A 27,497-nucleotide genomic window follows, 5' to 3' on the forward strand; every position below is an offset into this window, starting at 1 on the left:
AAAAGGAGTGGGGAGGGAAGATTCTTACCTGCTTATGGGACTTTTTTTTAAAGTCCCCTTCTGATGCTTCTATGGCACAGTCTGCCCACCCTGAGGCAGGAAGTGAGGCTGGGAGTCGGGGTACAGCCACCCCTGTAATACAGGTTGCTGCCCCTTTCCTAAATCCTGGACCATCCATACACATACCTTATGCAGAAAGTATAGCTGCAAGTCAGACTGACATCAGTGGAAATCTGAAGTCTCTTCATTCAGGACAAAAACACATTTTTGGATTCATGTGAGATCTAGAATCTGCATCTAATGATAGATCTGATCTTCTCCTGTGTACATGGTAGCTATGCAGCCTGTTCTCACTGTAGGCATCCTTCTTCATCTCATGGCTATAGAATTATTGTACCTTTTGCAGAAGAAAGTTTTGGGGTTTGAAAAACCTGAGTCCTGTTATTTTTTGAGTTTCAGCCCCTAATTATACTACTACTATAAAGGCTATGTAAGGGATGTCATATTGCACTATATTTGTCTTGGCATGAGAGTGTTTGAAGTGTCTGTTTTTTTCAGGTGGGCTAGGGAAAAGTTACATATATAAATCATAAACAGGAGTTCATACAGCCAAAATTAGCAGGACCCAACATGATATGGCTGGTAAAATAAAGTTTTGTAACTATCTTGGATTAGGCTGTGCAGGGCTCCACATTTTGGGGGGATATAATTGTAGAGAAACATTTATTGTTTCTTTCCTTGAGTTTTAAGAATCATAGAAAATTAGGATTGGAAGGGACCTCAGGAGGTCATCTAGTCCAACCTCTCCTCAAAGCAGGACCATTCCCAATATATCATCCCAGCCAAAGCTTAACCTAGCTGGGTCCTTAAAACCTCCAAGGATAGATAATCCACAATCTTTCTGGCTAACCTGTTCCAGTGTTTTACTACCTTCATCAAGGGAGATTTTTTTATATCAAATCTAAACTTCCCTTGCTGCAACTTGAGAGCATTGCTCCTTATTCTGCCATCTGCCACCACTGAGAACAGTCTAACTCCATCCTCTTTCGAACCCCCTTCAGGTAGTTGAAGGCTGCTATTAAATCCCTGCTCAGTCTCCTCTTTGCTAGACTAAATAAGCCCAGTTCCCTCAGCCTCTCTTCATAAGTGATGTGCCCCAGCCCCCTACCCATTTTTGTTGCCCTCTGCTGGACTGTGTCCAATTTTTCCACATCCTTTCTGTAGTGGGGGGCCCAAAACTGAACACTGTACTCCAGATGTGGCCTCACCAGTGCTGAACAGAGGGGAAGAATCACTTCCTTTGATCTTCTGGCAACACACCTACCAATGCAGCCTAGTATGCCACTAGCTTTCTTTGCAACAAGGGCAGGCACACTGTTGGGTCAAATTCAGCTTATTGTCCACTGTAACCCACAGGTCCTTTTCTGCAGAGCTGCTGCTTTCCTCGTCTGTTTTGGGGCTTGTAACCAACAGTTGCTAGGATGCAGGTGCCAGACCTGAACTGTCCTGCTACTATTGCACTGAAGTATATCTGTATTTGGAAATGGAAGCGGCAGTCAGGGCAGCTAACATGCGCTCTCTCTAAGCGTTGGACCGATGCCTGAAACACCTGGAAAAGCACTGGGGGCACGAGCTCTCGGCACCTGATCTATTTACTTCAGGACACAACAGGTGTGCACGACCACACCGTGCTGGCATCCGTGTGTGAGACCAAGGGTCAAACATGGCAGGAAGTGTTGTGGGGGTGGCTTGTCCATGGGGCAGAAAAAGCCAGCACGGGTTGGTGCTGTACCTGGCGACGGCAGCATCTGAAGGGAAAGGAAGCCTCGGGGACGGATATGGGCAGGTTCCAGCTTTTCTTCCTCTCCCTAATTTTGTTTTTTAGCTGAGAGATTGTGCAGCCGGAGCCCCTCGCTGCTTCCTTCCCCTTGGGGCTGGGGGTGGAGGGGGCGTGCGGGGAGGGGGGAGTCACCTCAGGTTTGGGCCCTGAGGCGGGGCTGCTCTACAGCCTCGCCTCTATATTGGTCCGGGAGTCGTACATAAATATGGCCGGGGTGGGTTTCCCCCCCTCCCCTCCCCTCAATAGTGGGGGCGGGAAGAACCCCCCCCCCCCCCTTCCGAGCAGTGAGGTCATTTCAATGAGAGCGAAAGAGGCGCTCAGACAAGGTCGACTCTCCTGGAGGAGACGCCGCCTGCGCGAGGAGCGTGGGGCTGAATTTAATCTGCGTTTCCCAGGGCGGCGGAGCGGGCGAGCCGGGAGCGCGGGGCCCGGCCGCGGGAGCCGCCGCCAGCACCTTGGAGAGCGGCCGGGCAGGCCGAGCGCAGGACCCCGCGGCGCGGGCGGCCTCGTGCCCCAGGAGGCGGCCCCGGCCAGGGCGAGCGACTGCCGACATCCCCCCCAGCCCGCCCCCGGCTGCGGACCCGAAGGAGGCAGAAAAGTTTGGGGGCCGCTCCGGGGCCCGCGAGAGAAGGCGGATGGTTTGTTTCCCCGGCTGATCCGGAAGGAATGATGCCCGAGGGACGATGTGCACCAGCAGCCAGATCATTGGGAGCCTGCTGGTGCTCTCTGTGCTGGAGATAGGGCTGGGGGTGTCCAGCGTGGCCGTGGGGGCCGTCAGTTTCAGCCTGGTCCTTAGCGAGCATAAGCCTCAGCTGGGAGACTCTTCTCCGGTATGGAGCGGGGTGTGTGTACGTTAAGCCATTTCACTCTCTCTTTAACTCTTGGTGGTGATGATGGGATTGTGTGAACATGCCCCCCTCACTCTCCTACCCCCCTTCCCTCTCCCCGCATGCTGTTCGGGGAGATGCTTTGTGCTGGTGGGATGTGCATGGGGCAGCACCCGCCTTTTCTGGGGCCCCTCTCCTCCTCCCCACCCCTTTCTTTTCTTGCATGGATGCCAGTGGAGTTGATGTGAACCCCTGACCTCTGGGCTGAAGAGCTCCTGGGTCCCTTGTGCATTCTGCTGAGAGAAAGATAGGCCAGGACTTGTCATCTTGAAATCAGTGAGGAGACTGGTTGGTCAGTTGGTTGGTTGGTTTTAAAAGAAGGCAGCATCTGGCTCTTTCACTGGGCAGGAAGATCGAGGGGTTGGTTAAGAATAAAAGCCACCCCCTGACTTCCTGAGCACCTTTGTGAAAAAAGGACATGGAAGAGAGATTCTCTTGTGACTGGGGCAGCCTGAGTTTCTAGTGAGAATCCAGCCAGAAAAAGAAAAATCCTGGGGAATGTAGTTAACATCCAGCTGTGTTCACACCAGAGCTCCGCTTAGTTTAATCCTCACATCTCAAAGCATTTTGTAATTTTCTCTGATCCATTTTTTTTTCTTTTCCTAAGTGTTCCTCTTCAAATTAGTATATAAACTGAGGAAGCAAAGGCTTGCAGACAGAGAAAACTAGATGTAAACATGAGTGAGCATTTTTTTGAACTCCTAAGTAATATTTGATGAAGATTGAACAACTCTGTTTCTAAAGGATTAGCTTGCTTTTCACTTGGTAAAATATCTAAAGCAAAAAACCTCCCTCTCCCCCCTCTCCCCCCAAAACCCTTTTGATTTGTCACTAGAGAAGTGACTTTCCAGAACAGGTCTTATAAAAGGATTAATGTACTGTTATTGTTGTCAGTCGTGATTAATAAATCATGTACACAGTCCTGCAAGTATCTGTGGTATTGTACAGAGTAAGACAAATTCTAGTCTGGAGAACGTACAGTCTAAGATGAGACAATCAAGATAAGACAAGCCAATATATTGGACAACAGGTAAGGGAGCTACCAAAACAGTACATTTAGCAGAGGTTGTGATCGTTTCTGACAAAGAAAAATGAGCAGATTGCTCAAAGACGGAAAACTGATTCCATTGAAGTCAATGAGAATTCTCCCATTGATTTCATTGGGGCCAGGATTTCAGCCTGAGTAATAGGCTATTACAATTGAATAACAGTTTATGACAATGTCTGCATCCCACATTGCTGCCTCCTTTGCTTATCATTTGTAATTGCTTGTAAAGCCTCTAGTCACTGAGAACCCACTGTGCTAGATGGTCCCATTCCCGAAGAGCTTATAATTCAAGTGTAAAGCAAAAGATCACAGAGGGATGCAGACATACAGGGGAGTGGAAAGCAACAATGAAACAATGTGGATGTCATTGGTTTTGATAGGCCATGATCCATCAGGATCAACAGCTGAAGTGTTATCCAGGTATCACACCAAAGGACAGTTTTAAGACAGACAAAATGAAGTATCTTTATGGATATACACCTCACAAGCATGAGGTATAGGAGAAAGCACAGAGATGCTTGTTTGATAAAACTTGTAAGTGGGTAATGGGGGTTGGAATAATGGCCCAATCTGAGGCAGAAGTCAACCTTTCAAAAATGAATAAGAGCTGATACAGGGAGTGTAGCTGCACTGTGTAGGGCCTTGAGAACAAGGACAAGTAGCATACATTTGAGGGTGGGCCAAAGAGGGGATGCAAAGAGCAAGGTGAAGTGCCTAAAGGACTGTATTTATTTGACCTTTCATTGAAATGTAAAAGTAGAAATCTTTAGTCTGAGGCTTTCTACCACTGCAGTCTAGTTGTCCCACCCTAACAGTTCAAAACCTACTAAATATTCCTAGCCTGAATCTGGCCTGCATGGAGTTCAGACATAGGGGAAAGTAGCCAAGCAGCGGAGAACTGGCACAGAGAAATTGCTCAGGATGAGGCAGAAGATGGGGGGAAGGGGGGAGCGAGGGGCAGAGTACTACTATTCTCCAGAGATCCCAGGTGGATGAAACAGTCCTTGGGGCTGTTGATAACTGGGCCCAGGTTAAAGCAGCCTTAGGAAAGTTTGCTCTGGGAGCTGAGCTGACCTGAGCTGACCTCAGGTACAAAACCACCTTTGCTCCTTATTGGGTCTTGCTCTAGTTTGGCTGGATCAGAGCATCAGTTCTCTGGTGTAGCCTATACATTTAAGGTTTTCTTATTTGCTGTTCTTAATCAAGATTTTCCTTTAAAAAAGAACATAAAAGGGAGATGGAACCTACTCCTCTGAAATACCACAACGTAGAACAACAGAGTTAAGCAGAGTTAAGAATATTTCCTGTAGTAATGTTACCTGAAAAATGTAATAAAAGACCTTAGAACCAGCTCTCCACTCATTTACATAGGTGGAACTTATCAGGAAGTCCAGAGTCACAGATGGGTGACAATAACATTACTTTAGGAACATTAACTCTGAATGTTTTGGTGTCAGTAGATTTTAAATCAAGCAGACTGCATCTGTCTATAGCTACATGATATTGTGAAGCATGTCAACCCTCTTGCTAAAAGAAAAAATGCTTTTTCTTGTTCATGGTTTATAGTCAGCAAGGGACTTATGGGGTTAGTAACATATTTAAAGTTAAACATGTACTTGCATGCTTTGCTTAGTTGGGACCAGAGTGTTTTGCACTCAAGAAACCAGAATAGCCAACAGTGATTTAATAGAAGGATGTGAAGGCATCTATATAAGCTATTCATATAGATAAAATATATGGGGAAATATATGACACATCTAAATTTGATGCTTAGTTATAACTGTTTGGTTCTCATACTTTCAAAATAGAGTTGAACTAAGAGAATTGATAGAGAAAAACAGCCAAATGAAAACACTGACCAATCATTTGATTTATCCGATGTACATGGACACGCTTACTTGTTTCATTCTAGTACATGAAAAATATAGTTATGTTCAGATTTGTTTAAAAGAGGTGGTAGCTGCTAAGTTATCAAAAACTCTGAATATTATGTTTGATATGGCATTGATTTCTAGAATCTATTTCTATTTGCTTTACTTGTTATATTTTACTTCACCTGCTATAGTTAGTTTTTCCAAGTGAATGGAAATAAAGCCAGATTTCTAAACACCCCCATTCAAATTCAGTTATCTGACTTACCATAGAAACAGCTCAATGAATAGCATGAACATACTGAACAGCTCACACCCAGGCACAAGAAAGGTAATATGAATCATTCTGTACACAAGAAAAATCTGAACAATAGTAGTTCCAAAATTTTTCTTAAAGAATAAGATATTTAAAAGTGGTTATATATTTGGCTGGTAAAACAGAATCTTCAAATTTGTGTGTATATAGATTAAAATATATTTATCACTGTAATATATGAGAATGTATGAACCTGAGTATCGTTTATACTGAGGTAGTGCAATGAGGAATCATTAAAGATAATCACACAGAGAAATAAGGAGAGTAAAAAGAACACATCTTCAGTCAAACATGCCATTTATCTTCACTGATAGAGACACTTAATGACTCCCTTCTGGTTATGCCACTCAAGAATGATAGTTTCCTCATTAATGAAGATAAATGTCAAAACATACCTAAATGTTGTACATCCTCTGTAAGGCTCTCTATAGATAATATTTCAACATTTGTGACTATTGCACAATTCAATCTTCCTTTCCATTAGAAACTTGTATTTTCATTGGCCTTAGAAATTTGTTCAAGGATGGCATCCCAAATACATGATCACTGGGAATTTTCCCCCAAGGTTAAGAATAAGCAGCTTAGTCAGCATGGAACTAGCTCAGAGTAAGGCATCAGTTTGAATTATTAAAAGCAATGTTGGTGGTCTGAAATCAAAGAAAGAACATTTTGGTACTTTTAGTTGTTATTGATGACTAATTGCCAAGTTTATTTTGGAATAGTCAAATGAAAAGATTATTTCAGATGAACACTCAAAAAAAATTCAGTGTCATTTAGCATGTAGACAAAATGCAGATGTGAACCTACATTCTTTAAACATGTGTATTACATTTCCATCATGAGTGTCTTTCTAGCCTGCTCCTGCTCTTGGTGAAATGAATGGCAACACTCCAGTAAGCAAAATGGAAACAGGATGGAGTCCTTTAAGTGAACACAGTAATCTAAGGGGCAGATTATCCTTAGCTTCCTTGGATCTGTGTGATGAGAGTCTGTCTCTGTAGATTTAACAGGTTTTCTGTAATGCTCCGACCCTCCAGAAAGATTTTAAAACAGATCCTTCTCCTACACTGGAAAAATTACATATAATATAGAATTCAATGGGACTCCAGCTTATGTCTAGAGCCAAACCCTGATGAATAGCAAGGGACTTAAACAATTGCCCAATGGTTTGCCGAGCTAGGCCTTAGTTGACATGCTGGAAATAATCTGATATTATTAATATCTGATAAGGATAAGAAAAGTTTGCATGTTTCAAATGATTTGGGAGCTAATGCAAAGCAATATCCATGGTGTAAACCCGGGGTAGCCAACCTGCAGCATGCATGCCACAAGTGGCACAGGCAGACTTTGTGTGTGTGCATGCAGCATGCAGCAAGTAGGGGAAGGAGAATTCAGCAAAGCAGCAAATGGGGCAGGAAGCAGAAAGAAGAGTGGCAGATCATACAGGGAGCACAGGGCAGGAAGTAGAGAGCAAAGTGTCTGATCAGGCAGGAGAAGGGGATGGGAGTGGCATTTGGGCAGGGTTAATTTGTGGCACACCAGCTAAAAAGGTTGGTCCCAACTAGTGTGTCTGCTGTTCAGCATTAAGACCTGATCTACAGACTGTCGGTGGGTGCATCCAGAAGAGCATACACATGCAGTATGTAGTACCACAGACCCGCATACTGCACACACCGCACATGCAGGCATTCCCCACACTGCTAATTTGCAGTGTGCAGGAGATCCCGGTGTCAAAAAAACCCACACTTAATAAAAGCGGAGCAGTGTACGTGGCAGCAACTTGCCATGCACCACAGCATGTGTGCCGGGCATTTCCCAGGGACGTGTAACAGTGGCACAATGGGCCACTGCTATTTGTCCCTGGGGAAACACATGTGTGCACTCATCTGGACATGCCTGGTGAGTCTTTCTATAGGTTCCAGCCTTTTCGAGCCCAAGCAAATCATGTGTTAAGCACTACTAGAACTGAAGAAGAGCTTTGGGTAGGGTTTGCTTTTTCTTTTCTCTTCTGATGGGGAAGGCACAAAGACAAATGGAAACTAAGCAACTTAGCAAATGCAAGTTAGCAGGAGTTTGGTGCCTAACTAGCTGTTGTTGCCTTGAAAAACTTCCACATCATAGTCAATGTTTTGCTGAGATAGTCCAAGACTCATTCTGACTTTCTAGAGATGTTTTAGTCTTTTCTTCTGTTTTCTGTATAGTCAGCCTATCTACCAGGATTCTTTCCTTCCTTTTCTCTCTCTGACACTCTTTTCCTGTTTGTTTTTCCTCTGGTTTATTCCTTGTATGCTCATGTGGAATTTGTGCTCTTCAGTTCCAACACTTAGCTTGTATTACCATGGTAATGAAATGCTACTTTAAACAAGAGGCCTTAGCAGCTTCCAACACCTTCATTGGTCAGTGCGCCCATTAGGAACTGCAGCTTCTATCTCTTTTTTCCCCAGAGGTAAAATGTCAAGATAGTTAAGTACCAGAATGTTTTCATACATTATTGAGTTCAGGTTTCTAGCATTGCTTCTAGTAGCCAGTCTTTTTATCTGTGTAATTGTAATTCACAGTGCAAACCTTGGGTTTCCAGGAAGTGACTTTAAGTTAGAGTAGAGCTGCTACATTTTTACCTAGCTTGTTGCTCCATCCCCTAAAAAGTGGAAGGCTGTTTGAATGAGACACAATGTGTTTGCATTTTCCTGTAATAATGTAAAATATTTTTTCTATGTTTGGATTATTTTTCCCTGCTTTATTTCTCTAGATTGTCAGGTATATCTGTGAGGCCTTCGTCTCTGTGCGGGTGGATTGTTGTGCCTAATTGTGGGCATCTATACAGTATATAAGGAAAAATAAATGGACATCAAGCAGTCTAACAAGTTTTCTTTAATGTTCAGGCTCCCCAAAAAGAAATTACAGCAGACAGCTTTCATATTCTCAAAAGAATTATACTCACCCTTGTTTTTGTCTCCTTATAATAAAACAAAGAAAAGTCTCTTGGATTTAATATAACAAGACAAAGCAGTTCCCATTCCTTCTGGAAAGAGGAAATAAACAATTCCTTTCTTCTTAGTGAATATAACTGAAGTTGGATCCCTAGTTCAAAGACTGTAAGCAAAATAATCCCCTTTCCCAAGGAAAAGTAAACAAAGCAAGTTCTTTGTTTAAGAGAGTATAAGATACAAATAGACCTATGCTGCAGAATTTTGATCTGGAGCTAGATTTCAGTTTCTTATCCAAAAAATCAGTGTGTTTATGATGTTGTATTTTAGGCCCAGATCTAATATAAAGCAGCTAAATCATTGGAGCATATTCAAAATAAACAGCCTCCCTTTCTGGCTCTCGGTTCCAAGAATCAACAAAAGGGGAATTTTCAAAAGGTACGAATGAGAGTTAGGTACTTGTGTCCAATTGATTCTGCAAGGGATTAAAATTCTAATTGATCTTTGTGCTTTTGGAAATGTCTTTCCTGGATCAGTCTAGAAATATAAACTAACAATCCACAAAACCATCCTTCTGTGAGGCTTGAAATAAAATGTTAGGCAAATAGTTGAGACTGTGTTATACCAGGCATATGCACAGTATTACATTTTTTTGTAATTTAACTTGATCGATTATTTTCTAACCTTAACATTTATTTGACAATGTTAGCAAGCAGTGATATCTGCAGATTGTGGGGTGATATCTTGACCTGTTGGATATTTTTTGCATCTCCTGAGTTATACATATATACATTTCAGATTAAATCAAGGGACAGAATTCTATTTCCCTTTGTGCACCTAAATGGCAGATTTTTAGCCACATGACTGGTCATGTTAGGCAGTGCCTCCATTGTTAAGTGTGTGTGCATACATGTTAAGTGCATATGTTAAGCATATACCTACCTGTAAACTGAGTTCAATAGGCTGCTCAATAGGCTGCACACTGGGCATATACCCATATACCTGAACCTAAGACGTGAAAACGTGGGAGTGCACAAGGAGAAGCACATTTTAGCCCCAGCTTGTTTAGAATGGTTAGGGCACTTGTGCAGGAAGCCAGAGACAGTTTCTGGGCCCCTCTCACCCAGAAATGATTTGAACCTGTACCTCTGCATAGCATGCTAATCAGTACACCACAGATCATGCACTACCCTGTCTTTTCTCTAATGCTTCTCTTTGAAGTGGAACCACTGCCAACTTCCACCATTGGGGTCTTTATGACCAGGCTGTGCTGTAGCAAACACACACCAGGTCACATATTGTCGATGACTGCCCGCTGACTAAGTTCAGTGATGGACTATGGGAACTCCACGTGACCACTGAGGAAACTATCACAATTATGCACATGCTGACTGACTGACTGCCCCTTGAATTTACTAGTCATTTGAAAAAAGATGAAAAGCATTGGGAAGTTTCTAAGATAGAACCAAGGACTTACTCCCATCCACATCAACAGTCATCTTACTCAGCCACCCACCCTGCAGCTCCCTTGCTTTCTTCCTCCTAACTCCATTTCTTTCTTGGATGTGTAGGGGGCCAGACTCAAAAGAACCACTGGAAAGAGTTCTGGGTGTAGTAGAGCAGTGCTTCTCAAAGTGGTGGTCCGTGGACTGGTGCCAGTCCACGAGCCACCAGTCGCTGGTCTGCAGCGAGCTGCCAGGAAAGAAAGAAATATATTTTCAGAAGCATAACATTGATATGTCATAGCACCACAGTTCGTACATTCCAACACTCCAGGTGATGTCACGTCGTGCGAGGTGAGGAAAGAGAAAGAAACAGCTGGTCACGCATTTGTGTAGTGCTGTTACATGCAGTTGCTGCCACCGGCTGAACTGGGCACCAGTCCCTGGCCCACTGGAAAAAAAATTGCCGGTCTGCCACATCAGATAGTTTGAGAAGCACTGTAGTAGAGGACACTGGAGAGAATCCTTAGCCTGTGGTGTAGTAGTTATAGTCCTATAGCTTCCTATATATAGCCCTGGGAAGCCAGAGAGAGTCCAACCCTTTCTGGCTGATGTGGGCCTAGACACCATGCAGAATTGCTAGAATTACTATCTGTAAGTGCCAAAAGCACCACTTATGTACCTAGAAAACTGCCACTTGGAAGTACAAAAGGAAATAGAAGTCCAACAGTACTGTTTGAAGCCCCAACTGAAGGGGCCTCCCTCATGGATCTGGATCAGGCCATTTTTTCAGGCTGGTTTGTTTCACTTATTCCCTAAGAAAAGTATTGTCCTGACTCTTAGATTGAGATATTTGGAGATATGATTCATTTTATCAGTCTAAGCTTAGATATTACAGCAAAACATGATATATAAAACACTAGATTAAAAAAAGAGAAAGACAAATGAATGTCTGCACCAACGCTAACCACAAGGTGGGTGGACTAGTCTTGTCCCAAGCTGTCTGCTCCAGCAGAGCAAGGAGGTGTGCTCTAGCGCCCCCCAGCTTCTGGCCTGGGCCACTGCAGGCATGTGGCTGCATTTCTAGAATCAAAAGTGAATGTTTGTTCACTTGCTTATCAGTTCAATCTACACAGGCTAACCTAACCTGCAAAGGATGAATCTATTCAGCCTCAGCCTTGTCTGTACATAGCCTTGATGCTCAGTGTGATGCCTAGTCTCAGTAGCTCAATAAGTAAGAATCATGTTTAGACTAGATTAAATATCCAAGTTAAGAAGAAACCTTAGAGGAGAGCAAGGGATGGACACATGGTGGATCATGTTGCATTCTGGGTGCCAGGATTGTGAAACCTAGGGCTGCATCCACATGAGTGAGCAGTTGCAGTGTCTGTTGCAGTGTCTCAGAGCAGTCTGAGATGCTGCAGGAGGCACGCCATGAAAATAAAAAATGTTCCCCATGTTGCAAATATGTAATGCGGACTTTAAGTTTGATACCAAGAGATCCTGGTATCAAAAGAAAACATGCAAGAAAAATGTGGCGCAGGGTGGACTCCTGGAGTGTGCCCCGAAGCAACTGGTGGCTGGGTCCTCCAAAGAGATGCTCTAGCACCTGGGCAGAGCATCTCTATGCCCGCCACATGCCCCTGCTCCAGAATGCTATTTCAGTGTGCTGGAGGAAACAGAAGCAGGGCATGATTGGCAGCAGTGGCTCGGAGCTGGCTGGGACCCAGGCTCTGTCCCCATTAAGCAGGGACTTGGGGGGTGGGGGGACTATATGGGGATGGGGAGGACTGTGGGGGTGGGGAGACTGTGTGGGGGTGGAGGGGAGGGGTGGGTACCCCACCTGTTTCCTATGGTGCATAGTTCCCACTGCCAGTGGCAGCAGTAGCCAGCAGTGGACCCTCTGGGTACTCATGGCCCACTGCAGGAAGAGGACCCCAGTGGAACATGGCACCTCTTGAGACCCGGAGGCTACACATAACACATGGGGTTGGCTCAACCCACTGGTGTGAGCCTTCAAACAGGACCAGGCCAGTGCGTGGTGGGGGGCTGGCGAGCATGCGGCAGCACCCCCCACAAACCCTACACCCAGAACACCCCCCACAAACCTCCCACAATACACCTACAAACCCAACCCCAGCACATACCTACAAATGCCCTTAGAGTCCACCTGCAAACCCCAGAACCCCACAAACCACACCCCCACAAATGACCCAACAAATCTCCACCCCATCCACATACCCCCCACAACCCCCCACCTCCCCACAATCCATCCACAAGCCCAACACCCTCACACCTCCCCAAGCCCCACACCTACCCCATACCCACCTAAAACCCCCGACAAACACCACATTCCCCACAAACCCCACACTTACACTGCCATACCCCTTCCCCACCCCCCAAACTCCACATCCCTCCACAAATATCACACCCTGCATGCTGAGCTGCCAGATGGGCTGGGTCCTGCTGGAGGGAGCCCCAGCTGCAGGGACAACTGCTGCACTGCAACCCTGCACTGTGCCCACAACACTGATAGGAAATGCAGCCTTGGCCTGGGGATGCTCTTGGTCCCAGGAGCCACTTGTGAGGTGTGATGGGCTGGAGCGGGTGGGGGAGATAGAAGTGGCATCAGGGAGTGGGTGATGGGCAGGGGGTGATTGAGGTGGCAGCAGGGTCTATGGGTGTAGGTAATGGGCCACGGATGGCAGCAGGGGTGTGTGTGAGAGACAGAGAGAGATGGTGGCGGGAGATGGGGGTGGGAGACAGGTAGGAGAGGCCACCAGACCTGGGCTTGGAGCCCTACTGCCCCCCTAAAGCAGCCTTTGCAGGAGAAGGCCAGCCTGGAAGGGAAGGGACTTGCTTAACCAAGTACCTGAGTCCCAGTCAAGGGCTTCCCACAAACGGTATGGGGATAACTGGGGCCTGGGCATAGGTGCAGAGAGAACAACAGTAAGGGCTGGCAGTGCTCAGAGCCACAAAGCAGCTGGTGGGACAGCTGCAGCTGGACCCATATCCTGGTGCTGGGGTGAAGCTGCTGCTGGAAGGGAGGGAATGGGGGGCAGACAGAGGGTATGGGTCAGGAGTGAGGGGCACTGGTTGAGTTGTGGGTTGGGAGTGAGGGACAGGGGCAGGGCACTGGCATATCAGTGCTGCTCAGCATCAAAAAACAGCTGCAGGTACCGCTGAAGCTGTTCCACATCTTGGTGAGCTAAGGGGGCAGGGACAGGGGCAGCTCTGATTTTTATATGATAAAAAACCAAAAGCAAATACCAAAGTATATCGATATTTAGAATGTATTTTATTATGATGATAGAGGCACTGGGGGGCTTCCAAATTGGGTTTAAATTGTAAATATATCAATAAAACATTGCCAAACAGTTCTCTCTCTCTCTCTCTATGTGTGTGTGTGTATATATATATATATATATATATATATATATATTTATATATATATAGTGGTGTTTCATTTTAATTGAAGAACATGGATTTAAATTTCTTTTAAATTAGAGAATCTGGGTTTTTTATCAGCTAATTTGCAGTTTTTAAACAGGGAACACCAGGATCCTTGCTGGTGAGGCAAGTGGCAGGACCTAGACAGAGGAGCCTGCCCAGGGCCAGCAACAGGGACCCAGCTGGAGGGCAGACAAGGTGGCTAACCTGCGGCCATTTGGGGCAAGGAGGACACGCTTTGACAGTTCTAAGTGGGCCACCACAATGATCACATCTTCCAGGCGATACTGCCCAAATGGCAGAGCAGGGGTACCACTCTCATCTGGATGTGGGCCAAGAGTTCAAAACTGAGATGACAAACCAAACTCCTGTCCCAAAAAACCCTCCAAGAGTTATTTCAAAAGTGAACTTTGCATCTGCCTTTCATCTAGCATATGTGTTTCTCTGCTTCTCTCACCCACTGTGAAAAATTGTCAGCAATATTGAATCCTCAGAAAGAAAAAGAAAAAAACAAAAATGTATAAGAGGTGTCATCATCCTATGTTGCAGATGCAGTTCTATGGGTCTGGTTTGCCAACAAAATAATCCCTCCAGTAATATTCTATCCACTCTAAAGTTTAGTTCTTTTTAGGGCTAGATAAAGTTAAGGATGTCTTAGTAGGATTTCAACGTCCTTCTATTCCTTTCATGCTGTGCATTTGTAATAGTACCACTGGACCAAGATTCTCTGCAGTTCCAGGAAAGAGGGATGTACTTTCCCCTACCTTTTCAAAGCACTGCCAGGGAGTTTGGTGGCATGAGACATTAGCCCAAATCAATCCATTGCTTTCAGTAGTAATATTGACTATCATAATGACTAAATAATCATTCTAACAATTGGTAAATCCATTTTTCTGCAAGCATGCTAAGGTTGATATACAACAATCTAAACTTTCAAAAATAACAATACTTTGCTATGACCAAGTGCTTTCATCGAAAGATCTCAGTATGATTCATGAGCATTAGAGAATTAAGCCTCATGCCTGTGATGTAGTTCTATGAGTATATGACACAGACATGGAATGAACTCATTAATATCACAAGTCATATAACACATTTATCCACCCCCACAGTGGGAAGGGATGAGGGGTGTTGGCCTCAGGGCTGTAATGAAGCCTTTCTATAGTCCTATAATTTGTGTCTCAAACAGTGGGCATAGTAGCAGTCCTTTCACCCAGTGACTTCAACTGAGCACATATTTAATGTCCTCCTATCTAACCCATCTCCAGATCTTCCTTTCATTCCTACATATTTGACTGACAGGAAGCATATGGTCTGCTCTTTATCCTTATAAATAACATGCAGTATCTAGCTCTACAGTGAACCTGACTTAGTGGTATAAGACTTAGTGGTCTTGATTTCTATGTTCATCTTTTGTGTTCCAGCTGTAGATATTAATACTCAACTCAAGTATTACAAATGCAAAAGTTCTGCAGGATGCATTCATTTTATACAGACACTAAGGCTGTGTCCTCACATGCAGAGGCACGTGCTTGCAATGGTATAAAAAGTAGTGGCACAAATTTGTGCCACTACTGTTTGCTGCTGCGCATGCCCTTGTACATGTGCTGTAGTGCAGGGCAAAATATTCCACCTCAGATAAACTGCCTGTTCCCCTCTTCTCCTAGTGCCTGGCATTCTGGAGAAGCCAGGGCAGACCTAGAGGAGGGAAGACACTTTGGCTGGTAGCCAGAGCATCTTCTTCGAGGATCCAGGATCCAGCTGCTCCAGCACATGCTCTAGGAGTGTGCCTCATGCTGTTTTTTGGCACATTTTTTTAAAATACCAGGAGTTCCCAGTATCAAATTTTGGTGCCGCACTACAAATTTGCAGTGCAGCTCACAGTTGCATATGTGCCGTGTGCGGATGCACCTCAAACCATGCATGTGCTCGTCTGGATGCGCCCTAAGAATTTTAAAAACTCTTACTGTTAGTATTGTTTTCACTTATTATGTTAGAACCAAATCTGTCTGGTGATGAGTTCATCCCAATTAAAAGGCAAATGTGGTTCTTTTATGAAAAAAATCCTACAGTAGTGCAAAAGTAAAGTTGAAAAGTCCATTGCTTTCCTCTGATTTTCTATGATGGGATGTAGGGTCTGCTTTTGTGACTGCAAAGAAAAAAACAGTTCAGGTATAGATTCATAGATTCATAGATTGTTAGGGGCTGGAAGGGACCGTGTAGATCATCAGGTCCAGTCCCCCTGCACTAGGCAGGAAAAAACAACTGGGGTCAAGTGACCCCAGCGAGGTATATTTGGAGAACTGTCCTGATGATGTTAAGGACACTTGCAGAAGGCTTTCTGCCTCCTTCCACATAGGCAGCTGGTATATGTAGAGGCAGTATCAGTACAATTCCTTCAAGATTCTTCCTTTCATTGATTCCCTGAAGCTATCCAGCTTCAGCACAAGGGTCAAGAGAGGATATTCACCAAAACCAAAAGTTCACAGACAGCTGAAATATACTCATTCAAAAACAGGAATTAAATGTTCACAGAACTTTTTTTCACCATTCACCAAATCCAGGTTCTGGCCTTGTGAGTGTAACTCATTTCTGAACACTCAGTTCACTCAAAGTAGTAATAAAAGGATCAGTCATACATCTATATAGTTGAAATCTGCTTGTTAGAGCTGCCTGGAAGCAGTTGCTGCTGCAAATTCATTGTAACTTTTTCAAATATTAGGTCCAAATTCTGTAATCTCATTCATACAGGAGAACCCTTGTTTCTGTGTGGAACTCCACTGCAGCCAATAGGCCGAGTGGATTATCTGGCAGGATCAGGGCTTTAAGTGCATATTAAGTATCAGGATATATGATTACTTAATATGCAACTTGCTAAATTTCTTTTCTGAGCAATACAACAAATAGGGGTCTCGCACTGCTAAAATTGGTTCTGACATACACTGTTTGCCTCACAGATGAAAAACACACATTCTTTAATTGTTGCTATTTTTCTGAGTAATCAGCCTCAGGCTGACTTCTCATATCAGTTCTTTCCAGATAAATATGTTTATGGCTGAGTTATAACTTCCTGAAATAGGATTGTAATAAATTGTTGACAGAATGATTGCATAACAGATGGTCATGGTCACCATTACAGTAACAGAGCAAGATTTACACTACAGACCTTAGACAATGAAATAATTGCTATTTTTTTCCTTTGCAGTTTCTGCTTTGTGGCATATGTGGAATATTGTGCGCCAAAAAAAAAACCGGACTTGTTGTAAGTTTTTGTTCTACTTGTATGATGAATCAGTACTTGAAATGCAAGCTTACATAACTTGAACTCTTCTACCTTAGAAAAGTTTTGTTCAAATGTTGCTGATAAAGAGTAACAAATAAATAAATTAAACATCCAGTCAGAAAAAAAATACCAAATCAACCCTTCAGTTAACATAGCAAAGTAAGAACATATTGAAATGTATACAAGTCTTACCCATCAATGCCTCAGATTAATCCCTCTAAGGATTAAAAACTTAATCTAACTCCTGTTAAAAATCAGTGAAGATTGCTGATAATTTTATTGGGAATTTGATTTGTGTCCTTTCTAGTCAGCCTTGTGAAGTGTAGGAAGGATTGGGGCCCAGAGTTTCTGGCTCAGTCAGATGGCAGAATTAGCTGAGTATTGTTTTTAATATGAGGTTTTCTGGGTAATGACCAAACCAGTTCTAAAATCATTACAGACGTTTTCTGTTTCTTATAAGATTTTGAAGTACAAACATTTTTCTGACTGCAGAAAAATGATGCAACTGCTAAAATGGCAATGCAGAAATATTTGATCTATAGGTTAAAAATATGGACATGATTTTCCTCTGATCTACCCAAGAATATATTGCAACTCTAGTTAATTCAGTGGGACTAGTTTTATAAAACTAATGTGAGTGAGGGAAAAATCAATCTAAGTTTACTTTTGTGAGTCAACAAACACTCGAACTCCCAGTTATACCAGTTACATTTTTTAAATGTTTGGACCATTTTATTTTATAGAACTTCTCCACCACTTCCAAACTATATATTCCTCCTTTCCTCTGTCAATTCTAGCAGTCACAATATGTAAGCCCTCATCAATGAACCATGAGCTATAGTTTGAGAACCACATTCTATCCCATTGCCACATAATAGTGGTCCATTGGCTACTGGTGCTCTATGGAATATTTCCACAGGCTCCACAAATTGCTTTCATCACTATTGTGAAATGGTCTCAAAACAGTCACACTTCCTGTCAATTGTAGCTCAGTTCACTCAGTTTACTTCTCTATTCCCAGAAGTTTTGTTTTTTTTACCAGCTGGAAAAAGGTACTTCACTGTCTCCTGTACAGCTGCTTCATTGCTTTGATTGTTAGGGTTATTACTGGTGTAAAGTTAACCAGGATCACATGCGAAGACTTCACAAAACTTCCAACAAGCAGCAAAAATCAGGAGACCAGAATCAAACTTTGAAATAACTTAGAGAGCTTAGAAAAGGCATGCTGGATGGATGGTACCCACTACTAGAAGAGATTCAACACAAACAAATGAAAAGAACCACACTCAGGGGGTGCACTGCACCCCACTGCGCAGTTGGTACTGCACAGTCCTGGCAGCGCACGGATTGTTTCTGACCCTACTGCACAGTAGTGGCAGCATCACAGTTAGTGCCCACTGATGCTATGTCACCGTAGCAACTAGCTATGTTGCTGTATCTTGTTGCTACAGCAATGTACCGTCTCATGTAGACATACAAGGAGTAAAAATAAATAGTGCAAAACATAAGCCTGAATCCAATCTCATAACACTTTAGCAATATAAAATGGATGTAACTTAGTCCAGATTCATAACATTGTATTTCAGAGTTCTGAATATAGAACTGAAAATCAGGAGTCCTAGCTCAGTTTTTCACTTTACCTTGTGGTGCCTTAATTGTAAAATGTGGATTATGAATGATACTTTATTACATAAGAGTTGGAAGGGAGGCTAGAAATTAATGTCCACTAATTTCCAGTGATTTCTGACCCTTGAAATATGCATGGTATAGAAGCACTAAGCATCATTATTTGCTACTTTTAAAGGGGTCTGCTACTTTTAATGGGGTGGGGGGAGGGGGAGAGTTAACTGTTTGATCAGTTTCTGAATAATCTCATTGTGACATAACCTCTTTTGTTCTTCTAACAGATGATACTTTTTTCAGCCTGTTGTATCTGTGGACTAATTGGAGGAATACTGAATTTCCAATTCCTTCGTGCTCTCACAAAGAAGTCCTCTGCTCTCTATTCTTTGCATCTTACCTCCATGTCTCTTGCATGCATTGGAATTGGTGGCTGCACCCTTTCTTCATGGCTCACTTGTCGGCTAGCCAGCTATGAACAAAGGAGAATGTTCTCAGAAAGAGAACATTCACTGCATCACTCCCATGAAATGGCAGAGAAAGTGAGTTTCTTTATCAGCTGTGCTTTTCTTACAAAGGTACTGTATGTGTTAATGTGCAATTGGCAATAGGTGAATTCAATTTTTGGCTTTATATGAGGAAGAGCTTCAGGGAAATGAAATGCTGCCCTTCTGTATAAGCTTTATTCTGTTTTATCGTATGGAGTTATTTTTAGGTACTGTATCTTTGTACTACATCCATTTCAGTGAAATACATCCATTCTCAACATAATTCCATTGCATAGTTATTCAAAGGCTTAGCTACTAAATATAGCACTTCATAAATAATTTAAAAACCTTATTAATATGGATGATTATGTATTGTACTGGGGGGAAAAAGCTTCCTGTAGCCACAGCAGTGCATATTTCCAGGGTTTAATAAATGTCTTCCTCTCCATTAGTACTCAGTTGAAGTCAGTACCTTAAACACAAAAACAATATTTAAACATTCATGAGTAAAGTTAAGCACATAAATTCATAGTTAGATATCTACATATAGATGACACCCCTTCAGAAACACTGAGTGCTGAGAGCCTCCACTGGCTAAGGTGCCTAAATATGGATTTACATGCTTAAATCTAGCACCCAAGTCTGAAGACGTTAGCAAAAAGGATTCTTACAATCCTATTGCTGTTTGGTAGGGCTGTGCAAAACAGCATCGTTCTTGTTCGACTTCTGTTCTGATGTTTCAACAAAACAGTGTTTCATCCAGCAGGCAGATCAGGAGCCTTCACCCCCAGGAGCTGTCTGGCAAAGCCCCTGCAGCTCTCCCAGGAGTGTGGGGGAGCCCCCAATCTGCCTGCTGGATGACAGGAGGCTGGTGCTGCCGGCTGGGGCCAGCGTCAGCACCGATCTTCCTGGCACAGGCTGCATCCAGCTGGCAGCACCAGCCTCCTGTCATTTGCCAGGCAGATTGGTGGCTCGTCCGCACCCCCTGGAGGGCTGTGGGGGTGGTGCCAGACTGCTTCCAGGGGTGTGGGCCCTGATCTGCCTCCTGGACCACAGGAGGCTGGTGCTGCTGCCTGGGGCCATTGACAGGCGGGCCTGGGTTAAATCAACTTGTGCAGGGACCTGCCCCCACCCTGGGATCAGGGCTTATTTGCCCTGGGCCCTGCACCCTCCTTGGACTGGCTCTGGTGAGAGGCCTGGGGCAAATCAGTTCATGCACGGACCCGATCCCAAGGCAGTGGTGGCGGGTCCAGCACCAGAGCCAATCGGAGGAGGGTGTGGGGCCCAGGGCAAATCAGCTTGTGCGGGGACCAGCCCCCACTTTGAAATCGGGGCGGCAGCGGGTCCCTGCACGAGCTGATTTTCCCCAGGCCCTATACCAGAGCCAATCTGAGGGGGTTGGGGGCAGGGAGAACCAGGGATGCACTCCCCATGGGGCTGAGCCACATTGGGCTGCAGAGCCACTCGGAGTGCAGCCCTGGCTCTCCCCTGCCTCCCACTACTGGGCTGCTTCAAAATTTGAAACATTTAAAAAGTTTCAAAATGTTTCAACTGGCCTCGTTTCATTTCAAGGCTGTTTCAAAGCCATTCGTTTTGTTTCAATTTCACTGTTTCAAGCTCGAAATGAGTTGAAACAGTGTTGAAATGAAACAGACAGCAAAGCTTCAACAGCCCTATTGTTTGGTACAGAATCTGATTATTACCCAGTCAAAGTACTCATTCACACCTTGGGTCTCCAATAAGGGCAGGATGTCTTGTACCTTTCGTTGCAGCGGTATAGTCTTTAGCAATTATTAGAGCATGGAATCAGGATTCTGGGATGGTAGATTTTATCCATATCTGTACAACTGATTCACTACAAGATCCTGGCGAAATCTATCCTATGCTTCACTTCAATCATCTGTATCATATTTACAAGCCCCTATAAAGGGGTGTTATAAGCATCAATTAACTCATATATGTAAAGTGTTTTAAGATTCTCTGATAAAATATGATGTAGCAATGATAGGATAATAAGGAAAATGATTGATTACTAGTTTGCAGCCTGTATTACTCGCTTAATAGAGTGTGTTAATTGAGATTAGACCCCAGGCAGAACAACAGCCACTACTCCACTAGAAACTTTAAGGAAATATTACTGTACTTAAAATAAAATGCTGCATTTTTATTTCAAGGGAATCACAAGAGAAAACTGCTGCAGTCTGATATTACCTTAACAGGATTGGCTTCATTATTTTTTAGAATTTTGATTGTAGAAAAGTAAGGTTCTGATAAAAATAATATCAAATGCAGTATTCCTACCATATGCCTTTATTTTATATTGTATCTTACACCAAATTTGTTTAAGAAACATGAATAATGTAGGTATAATATTAAAATAATGTATAGAAATGAAAGACAAAAGATACATGTTGAGCTGAAATTTGAAATGAGATAGGAGAGTCAATGAGGTAGATAGATACAGGAAGACTGTTCCAGACAGTAGGAGCTGAAAAGGAGGAACATCTTACATCATCAGTGAGAAGAGGACAAAGATGAGACCCATGTGAGACAGAAACACAGAAGGGAGTGGAAAAAGACCAGGTCTGAGAGGATATATCTCTCACAGTACATTAACCCTAGGACATACCCTTTAAAAATAATTTTAAAATAAATAAATTAGACCCTAACTAACAGAAAATAGGTTTTCATTGGGAGTGTATATATAATAATATTTTTATACTTATACTGATATACAGTAATGTAGACATGTACTGTATGTGCATATGTTTGTGCTATATTTATTGTATAACTGTTATATTTATATTAGAGAATGAGGGGTATTGAAATAACCGACCTGCCCAGCTGCCCGGTGGTTCCCCCGACACCAGAGTTACCTCCAAGGTACGCTGAAATCTAGGGAGCTACCATTTTTTATGTCACTTTAGGAAGTCCCACTTCTAAGGGGTGTCTATTTGAGGGAATCATAGTTTCAGCTAATCAATGTTGGCTGATGCTGTAATGTCACTCCAAGATGTACCTCATTCAGGAATAGTAATTCCAGGTAGTACCAAATTCTACCTGGACAGATTACAATTTGGAAGTAAACTGAGTATTTAAAATATTCACCCTATTTGAAGGCATCCAAATGTTCCTGTTTGGATATATTCACCATTGACTCACACTGTTTCCTATCTTATATGTTTCTTCATGTCTTAAATTCAACTCCATTTTTTAACGTACTGTTATCCTGTTAAGAATAGGAATGGCAGAAAGCATGATATTTGTACGTGTTTCATTCTGCATTTATTAATGATTCAAAGAGAAAAAAATCTACAGAAAATCTAAACGACAGAACTAGAAAAGAAAGGCCTTAATTTCTTCATCACTAGCTCATGCAAAGCCCAGTTGACAGCACATGACTATCTTCTGGTGGTGGTTTGTTGATTAACGTTAAATGACTTTGGTGTTCTCAGTCCCTTTCACAGCAGACTGGTATCTATAGACAATATCAAATAAAGGCACCTACAAATTAGATGCTCCGATGCGTAACTGTTAGACCTACAGAGTGGAATCCAGAGCCCAGAGTCAGGCATAAAGTACACAGGGAAGAGTTAAATCATCTCAAAACAGCTAGCATAATGAGCAGGGAGCCACCTAGAGCTAGAAAACAGAAACTGCTGAATGCAGAGTGTGATTGAACACCTACCCTATTTCCTAGGGATTAAGCACCAGACTCAGGACTTCAGGAAGGTACATCCTGGACCAGATTTCACAATGGCAAAAGCATATTCTCTAATAAGCCCCTACTGGTTAGAAAACTTGCTCAAACCATGAGACACCCAGCTCCAGGGCTGCCCTCAGACATAATATTCAAACCCACATTTCTACCTTCCAAGAGAGTGTCCTAACCACAAAGCTATAGGCTAGGTTGGCTGGAGGCAGTCTATTGCCTTCCTCTTGAAACTGGATCACTGAGCAGAAAGTAATGCAAGAGGCATGGGACCAGAAAGAAAGCATACAAGAGGAAACATGACTCTATCCTAATGATGTAGTTGTCAGGTGGGACAGGGAAGTCCTGAGTTCTGGTCCCTGCTCCCAAACTACTTCTGCTCTTTCATCTAATGATTATTTAATATAAAATGTATAAACAGCCCCTGGAAGCAAAGTCCAGAACCTAGGACTCCGGCTGCTTTCTGGTGACAGTCATAACCACTAGAATACAGATTCAAATGACTTATTTCAAGCCCTATGAATCTTCCATTTCTTTTTGCACAGTGGCACAGCTTCTACTCTCACTTCACTCTACCCATCCAAGCCCATAGATAAGATCATTAGCCAGGAAGTGAGAACTGTGGGTTTGAATTCCTTCAAGCAGAGAAAGATATTTGGGTTTCCTACTTCCTGGGCAAGTACTTTAGCTATTAGGTTATTATGTAAAATATGGGCACAGGCTATACCTCCTCCAAGTGCATTTTAAAAGAAAATAATTATGACGGAATCGTCTGAGTGGCCAAATGTTGTCAGTGTGTGCTGGACTTGCTTTGAGCATACCTAATGAATCAGGCCCCTCAAGCAGGGAAAGTGGTGTGGCATCTAGTTCCTGATTAGCTTATACAACAGCTAAGCACTGGACTCCTCAGATTCGGGAACTCCTGAGACTGGGGAATGTCTGGGCATGTATAAAGATATTTTTTTCTCTTTGAGAACTTTCAGGTCACACATGGAGGTGCCTAGCAAGATTAGGATTAAAGCTTGGGAATTTAGGGTTTGTGGACATGGGAAATTTATGCAATGACAGCACCCTTATCCATACTGCACAGCTCTGCCCAAGTGTTTGTGCAGCACTTCAGGGCTAATGACTAAATAATAGGGCCAAATTAGCCCACTACCATACTAATTAGTTCCTGTGTAGCACCATGTAAATGCAGCTATGGAGGCAACTTGTGTGGAGCAGTACAGCATGCTTGAAGGCACTACTATCTGCCATAGGATGCTTGCCATTGAGACATGAACTTAGTTACCTAAAATCTACCTAAGTTCTATTTTAACACTTAGGTCCCTATTTGGATTTAGCTTTACATTACAAAAATCTAGTACAGATAGCATTCACTAGCATCCTTTTGATATCTCAACAGAGAAGCCAAGGGTCAAATGGACCTAGACAATGTAGCACTATTTCACTCCTGGTTAGATTACCATCTATGTGGCACTAAAGTCTATTGAAAAGGCAGCATGATGAAATCTGCACTGCTGCCATCTGGGCTGTATATTTAATTCTGTAGGTAGAAAATGGCCATTTACAGGACTCAGGCTAGCATCTTTCATAGGAACGTAATTGACATAAACTATGGGTTTTTTTCCACTTTATAATGTGATTTACAAAAACAGGAAATAAATTAAGCTTCTTTGTAAGCTATCTAACACCAGTAACTAAACACTTTTCAAGCTGTACAAATAATTTTAATTTCAATCAGTGTTCTTCCTTCTTGTTACAGGAAATGACGGACAACCTAAGCAATGGAGGCCCACAACTGATTTATAATGGAAAAGTGTACTAAGAGATTTAAAAGTTCAAGGAACAAAACGTTTTGAGATTTTCTTCAGGAAAAAAACATAAATAGATAGCCACCAAGAGACTGATGTGAAACTGAAACAATCTTGGCTTTTATTGCTAAAATTTCACAAGTGCAGAACAGCACAGTTGGAATTCCATTTAGAAGCGTGTACTAAATTCCTTCCTAAGTACTTTGCTGATATACAATATTTATTCATTCCCCTTATAACCCTCCTCCCCCACCTTTTTTGGTCTGATCAACTTTCCAGAATTGTGACAGCATTTGAAACAGACTTTTCAGGCTCTTCTAAAGTAGACTTTATAAAATCATTAAAAAGAAGAGAGATTAACCAGCAGATTGTCTCATGAAGAAAGTGCAAATTGGACTTTAAAAAGCTTGCATTTCACATGCAGAGTACAAATGAACAAATGATGGGCGTGCTGAAAACAACACTGATGTCTTTGTTTTGAAAGACAGAATGTTTTAAGAATGCCATAAATCAAAACCTCAACAATGCCTTGTTGTAAAGAGACTGTAAATATTTCCAATTTGTGAATGAAGTATATTTCGTAATTTGTTCATAAAAGATGACCAATAAAATGAAATCTAAAGAAAAGATTACTTCATTTTTTCTTTTTTAGAAAGATCTGTGAAGTTGTATCATCACATTTGTATTTTGCACAAGATATTGAGAGGTCAATAAGAAAAGGGTGGAAAAGTCACTGGCTAGAGGAGGGTGAGAATGGCATGGGTTGGCTAGGACAGAACAACACACACATGCCTATGATGGTGTCTACTGAAGCAAAGGTATACCTCAAGGCTGGAGCTGGCAAAATTTTTCTGCAACTAAAAATAAATTGTTGAAAATGTAGTTTTGGAGTGATAGAAAAATGATTTCTGCAATTTATTTCATCCAAAAAAGGTAGGAAGAGGAAATTCAGCACAGTCAAAACATTTTATTCTGATATTTTTTAAATAAAATATTTTGGCCTTTCCTTTCAAACGTAGGCTTTCATTCTGAAGAAGTCCCAGTTAAACAATGATTAAACAAAAAAGCTAAATAAGCCAAAGCTAAATGAATAGCTTTGTTTCAGATACATAAAACATTTCAAATTATTCCTTTTTACTCAAGGGTAAAAATCTGTTTTGGGTGAAGGAATCATTTGATTTTTCCCCTTGAGTAAAAAGTTGAGTACTAGTAGCTGAATGTTCAAATGATTCCTTCGTGCAAAACAGATATTTACCTTTTTTTTCATTTCACCAAAATCACCTGAAAAATATTTTGGATCAATCTTCATTATAGCATATAATATGCACATTATATGTACATATAAGATGCTAAAATGCACCTTATACAGGCACATATTGATCCATAACAAACACACACACACACACACAATACTTAGTGAAGACATGAGTGTGTACTGTAAAATAAATATTGTCAGCCTGAGTTTGCTACAGGAGCATTTTAGTGGGTAGCAACATTACCCAGATGAATTTTGCAAGTCCTCCCTAATGAGCACAGATAGTACCTTTATCCCATGAATATGCAATCTAACTCATCAGAACTCAAAATAACTGGTTTACCCCAGCAGAGAGGAGCTTAGAAATTCTGAAAGTACAAGGCATTTGTTTCAAACTCAAGAAAGATATAAAATATCAGACCTTAAAATATTGTGTTTAATAATAAACAATTAAAAAGACTTGATTATTTATAAAGTTTTTATATTCATTGCTAAACTGAAAGCACTTATGCATAGGCTTAACTTTAAGCATGTGAGTAGTCCCAGGTTGGTACTTTAGTTATAATTTTTCTCTCCCTAAAAAGGCTTTACAACTATGCTTCTTAAACTAGGGTAAGCGAATGTCAGAATGTTTTTGACTTTATGGATTCCCACTTGAAATTTCTGGGTTTGTCTTATGAATCATGGTTTCATAGTTTCATAGTTTCATAGATGTTAGGGTCGGAAGGGACCTCAATAGATCATCGAGTCCGACCCCCTGCATAAGCAGGAAAGAGTGCTGGGTCTAGATGACCCCAGCTAGATACTCATCTAACCTCCCCTTGAAAACCCCCAGGGTAGGGGAGAGCACCACCTCCCTTGGGAGCCCGTTCCAGACCTTGGCCACTCTAACCGTGAAGAAGTTCTTCCTAATGTCCAATCTAAATCTGCTCTCTGCTAGCTTGTGGCCATTGTTTCTTGTAACCCCCGGCGGCGCCTTGGTGAATAAATACTCACCAATTCCCATCTGTGCCCCTGTGATGAACTTATAGGCAGCCACAAGGTCGCCTCTCAACCTTCTCTTGCGGAGGCTGAAAAGGTCCAGTTTCTCTAGTCTCTCCTCGTAGGGCTTGGTCTGCAGGCCCTTAACCATACGAGTGGCCCTTCTCTGGACCCTCTCCAGGTTATCCGCATCCTTCTTGAAGTGTGGCGCCCAGAATTGCACGCGGTACTCCAACTGCGGTCTGACCAGCACCCGATAGAGGGGAAGTATCACCTCCTTGGACCTATTTGTCATGCATCTGCTGATGCACGATAAAGTGCCATTGGCTTTTTTGATGGCTTCATCACACTGCCGACTCATGTTCATCTTGGAGTCCACTAGGACTCCAAGATCCCTTTCCACCTCTGTGCCACCCAGCAGGTCATTCCCTAGGCTGTAGGTGTGCTGGACATTTTTCCTCCCTAAGTGCAGCACTTTGCATTTCTCCTCGTTGAACTGCATCCTGTTGTTTTCTGCCCACTTGTCCAACCTATCCAGGTCTGCCTGCAGCTGTTCCCTGCCC

At 42.7% G+C, this 27,497-nt stretch overlaps 1 protein-coding gene and 1 long non-coding RNA gene across 3 annotated transcripts in view; one reads left to right on the forward strand and one right to left on the reverse strand.

The window, feature by feature from the left end:
• Positions 1-2,236: 2,236 nt before the first annotated feature.
• On the forward strand, positions 2,237-25,319 carry TMEM196 (transmembrane protein 196). 2 transcript variants are annotated; one of them, XM_019497961.2, is made up of 5 exons: positions 2,237-2,688; positions 16,987-17,043; positions 18,972-19,226; positions 21,982-22,055; positions 24,650-25,319. In XM_019497961.2, exons 1-5 carry the CDS (start codon positions 2,524-2,526, stop codon positions 24,654-24,656), a joined length of 558 nt encoding a protein of 185 aa, XP_019353506.1. In that variant the 5' UTR covers positions 2,237-2,523; the 3' UTR covers positions 24,657-25,319. The 2 variants fall into 2 exon arrangements, with proteins under 2 accessions (XP_019353506.1, XP_019353507.1); XM_019497962.2 differs by lacking the exon at positions 21,982-22,055.
• The window catches only part of LOC109285813 (uncharacterized), a 59,563-nt gene continuing 51,286 nt past the window's right edge, over positions 19,221-27,497 (reverse strand). Inside the window, exon 4 of the long non-coding RNA XR_002093672.2 lies at positions 19,221-19,644. This is a non-coding gene — a long non-coding RNA (uncharacterized LOC109285813). The remainder of the gene's footprint in view (positions 19,645-27,497) is intronic.

This window comes from Alligator mississippiensis, chromosome 5 (genome assembly GCF_030867095.1).
Source record: "Alligator mississippiensis isolate rAllMis1 chromosome 5, rAllMis1, whole genome shotgun sequence".
Taxonomy (NCBI): domain Eukaryota; kingdom Metazoa; phylum Chordata; order Crocodylia; family Alligatoridae; genus Alligator; species Alligator mississippiensis.

Bases quoted from the DNA above. Each gene is read 5' to 3' on its own strand.
- TMEM196 (XM_019497961.2), top strand. From the start codon at position 2,524: ATGTGCACCAGCAGCCAGATCATTGGGAGCCTGCTGGTGCTCTCTGTG. The intron at 2,689-16,986 runs GTACGTTAAGCC...TTTCCTTTGCAG, and splicing joins CGGTATGGAGCGGGGTGTGT to TTTCTGCTTTGTGGCATATG. The intron at 17,044-18,971 runs GTAAGTTTTTGT...TTCTTCTAACAG, and splicing joins AAAAAAAAACCGGACTTGTT to ATGATACTTTTTTCAGCCTG.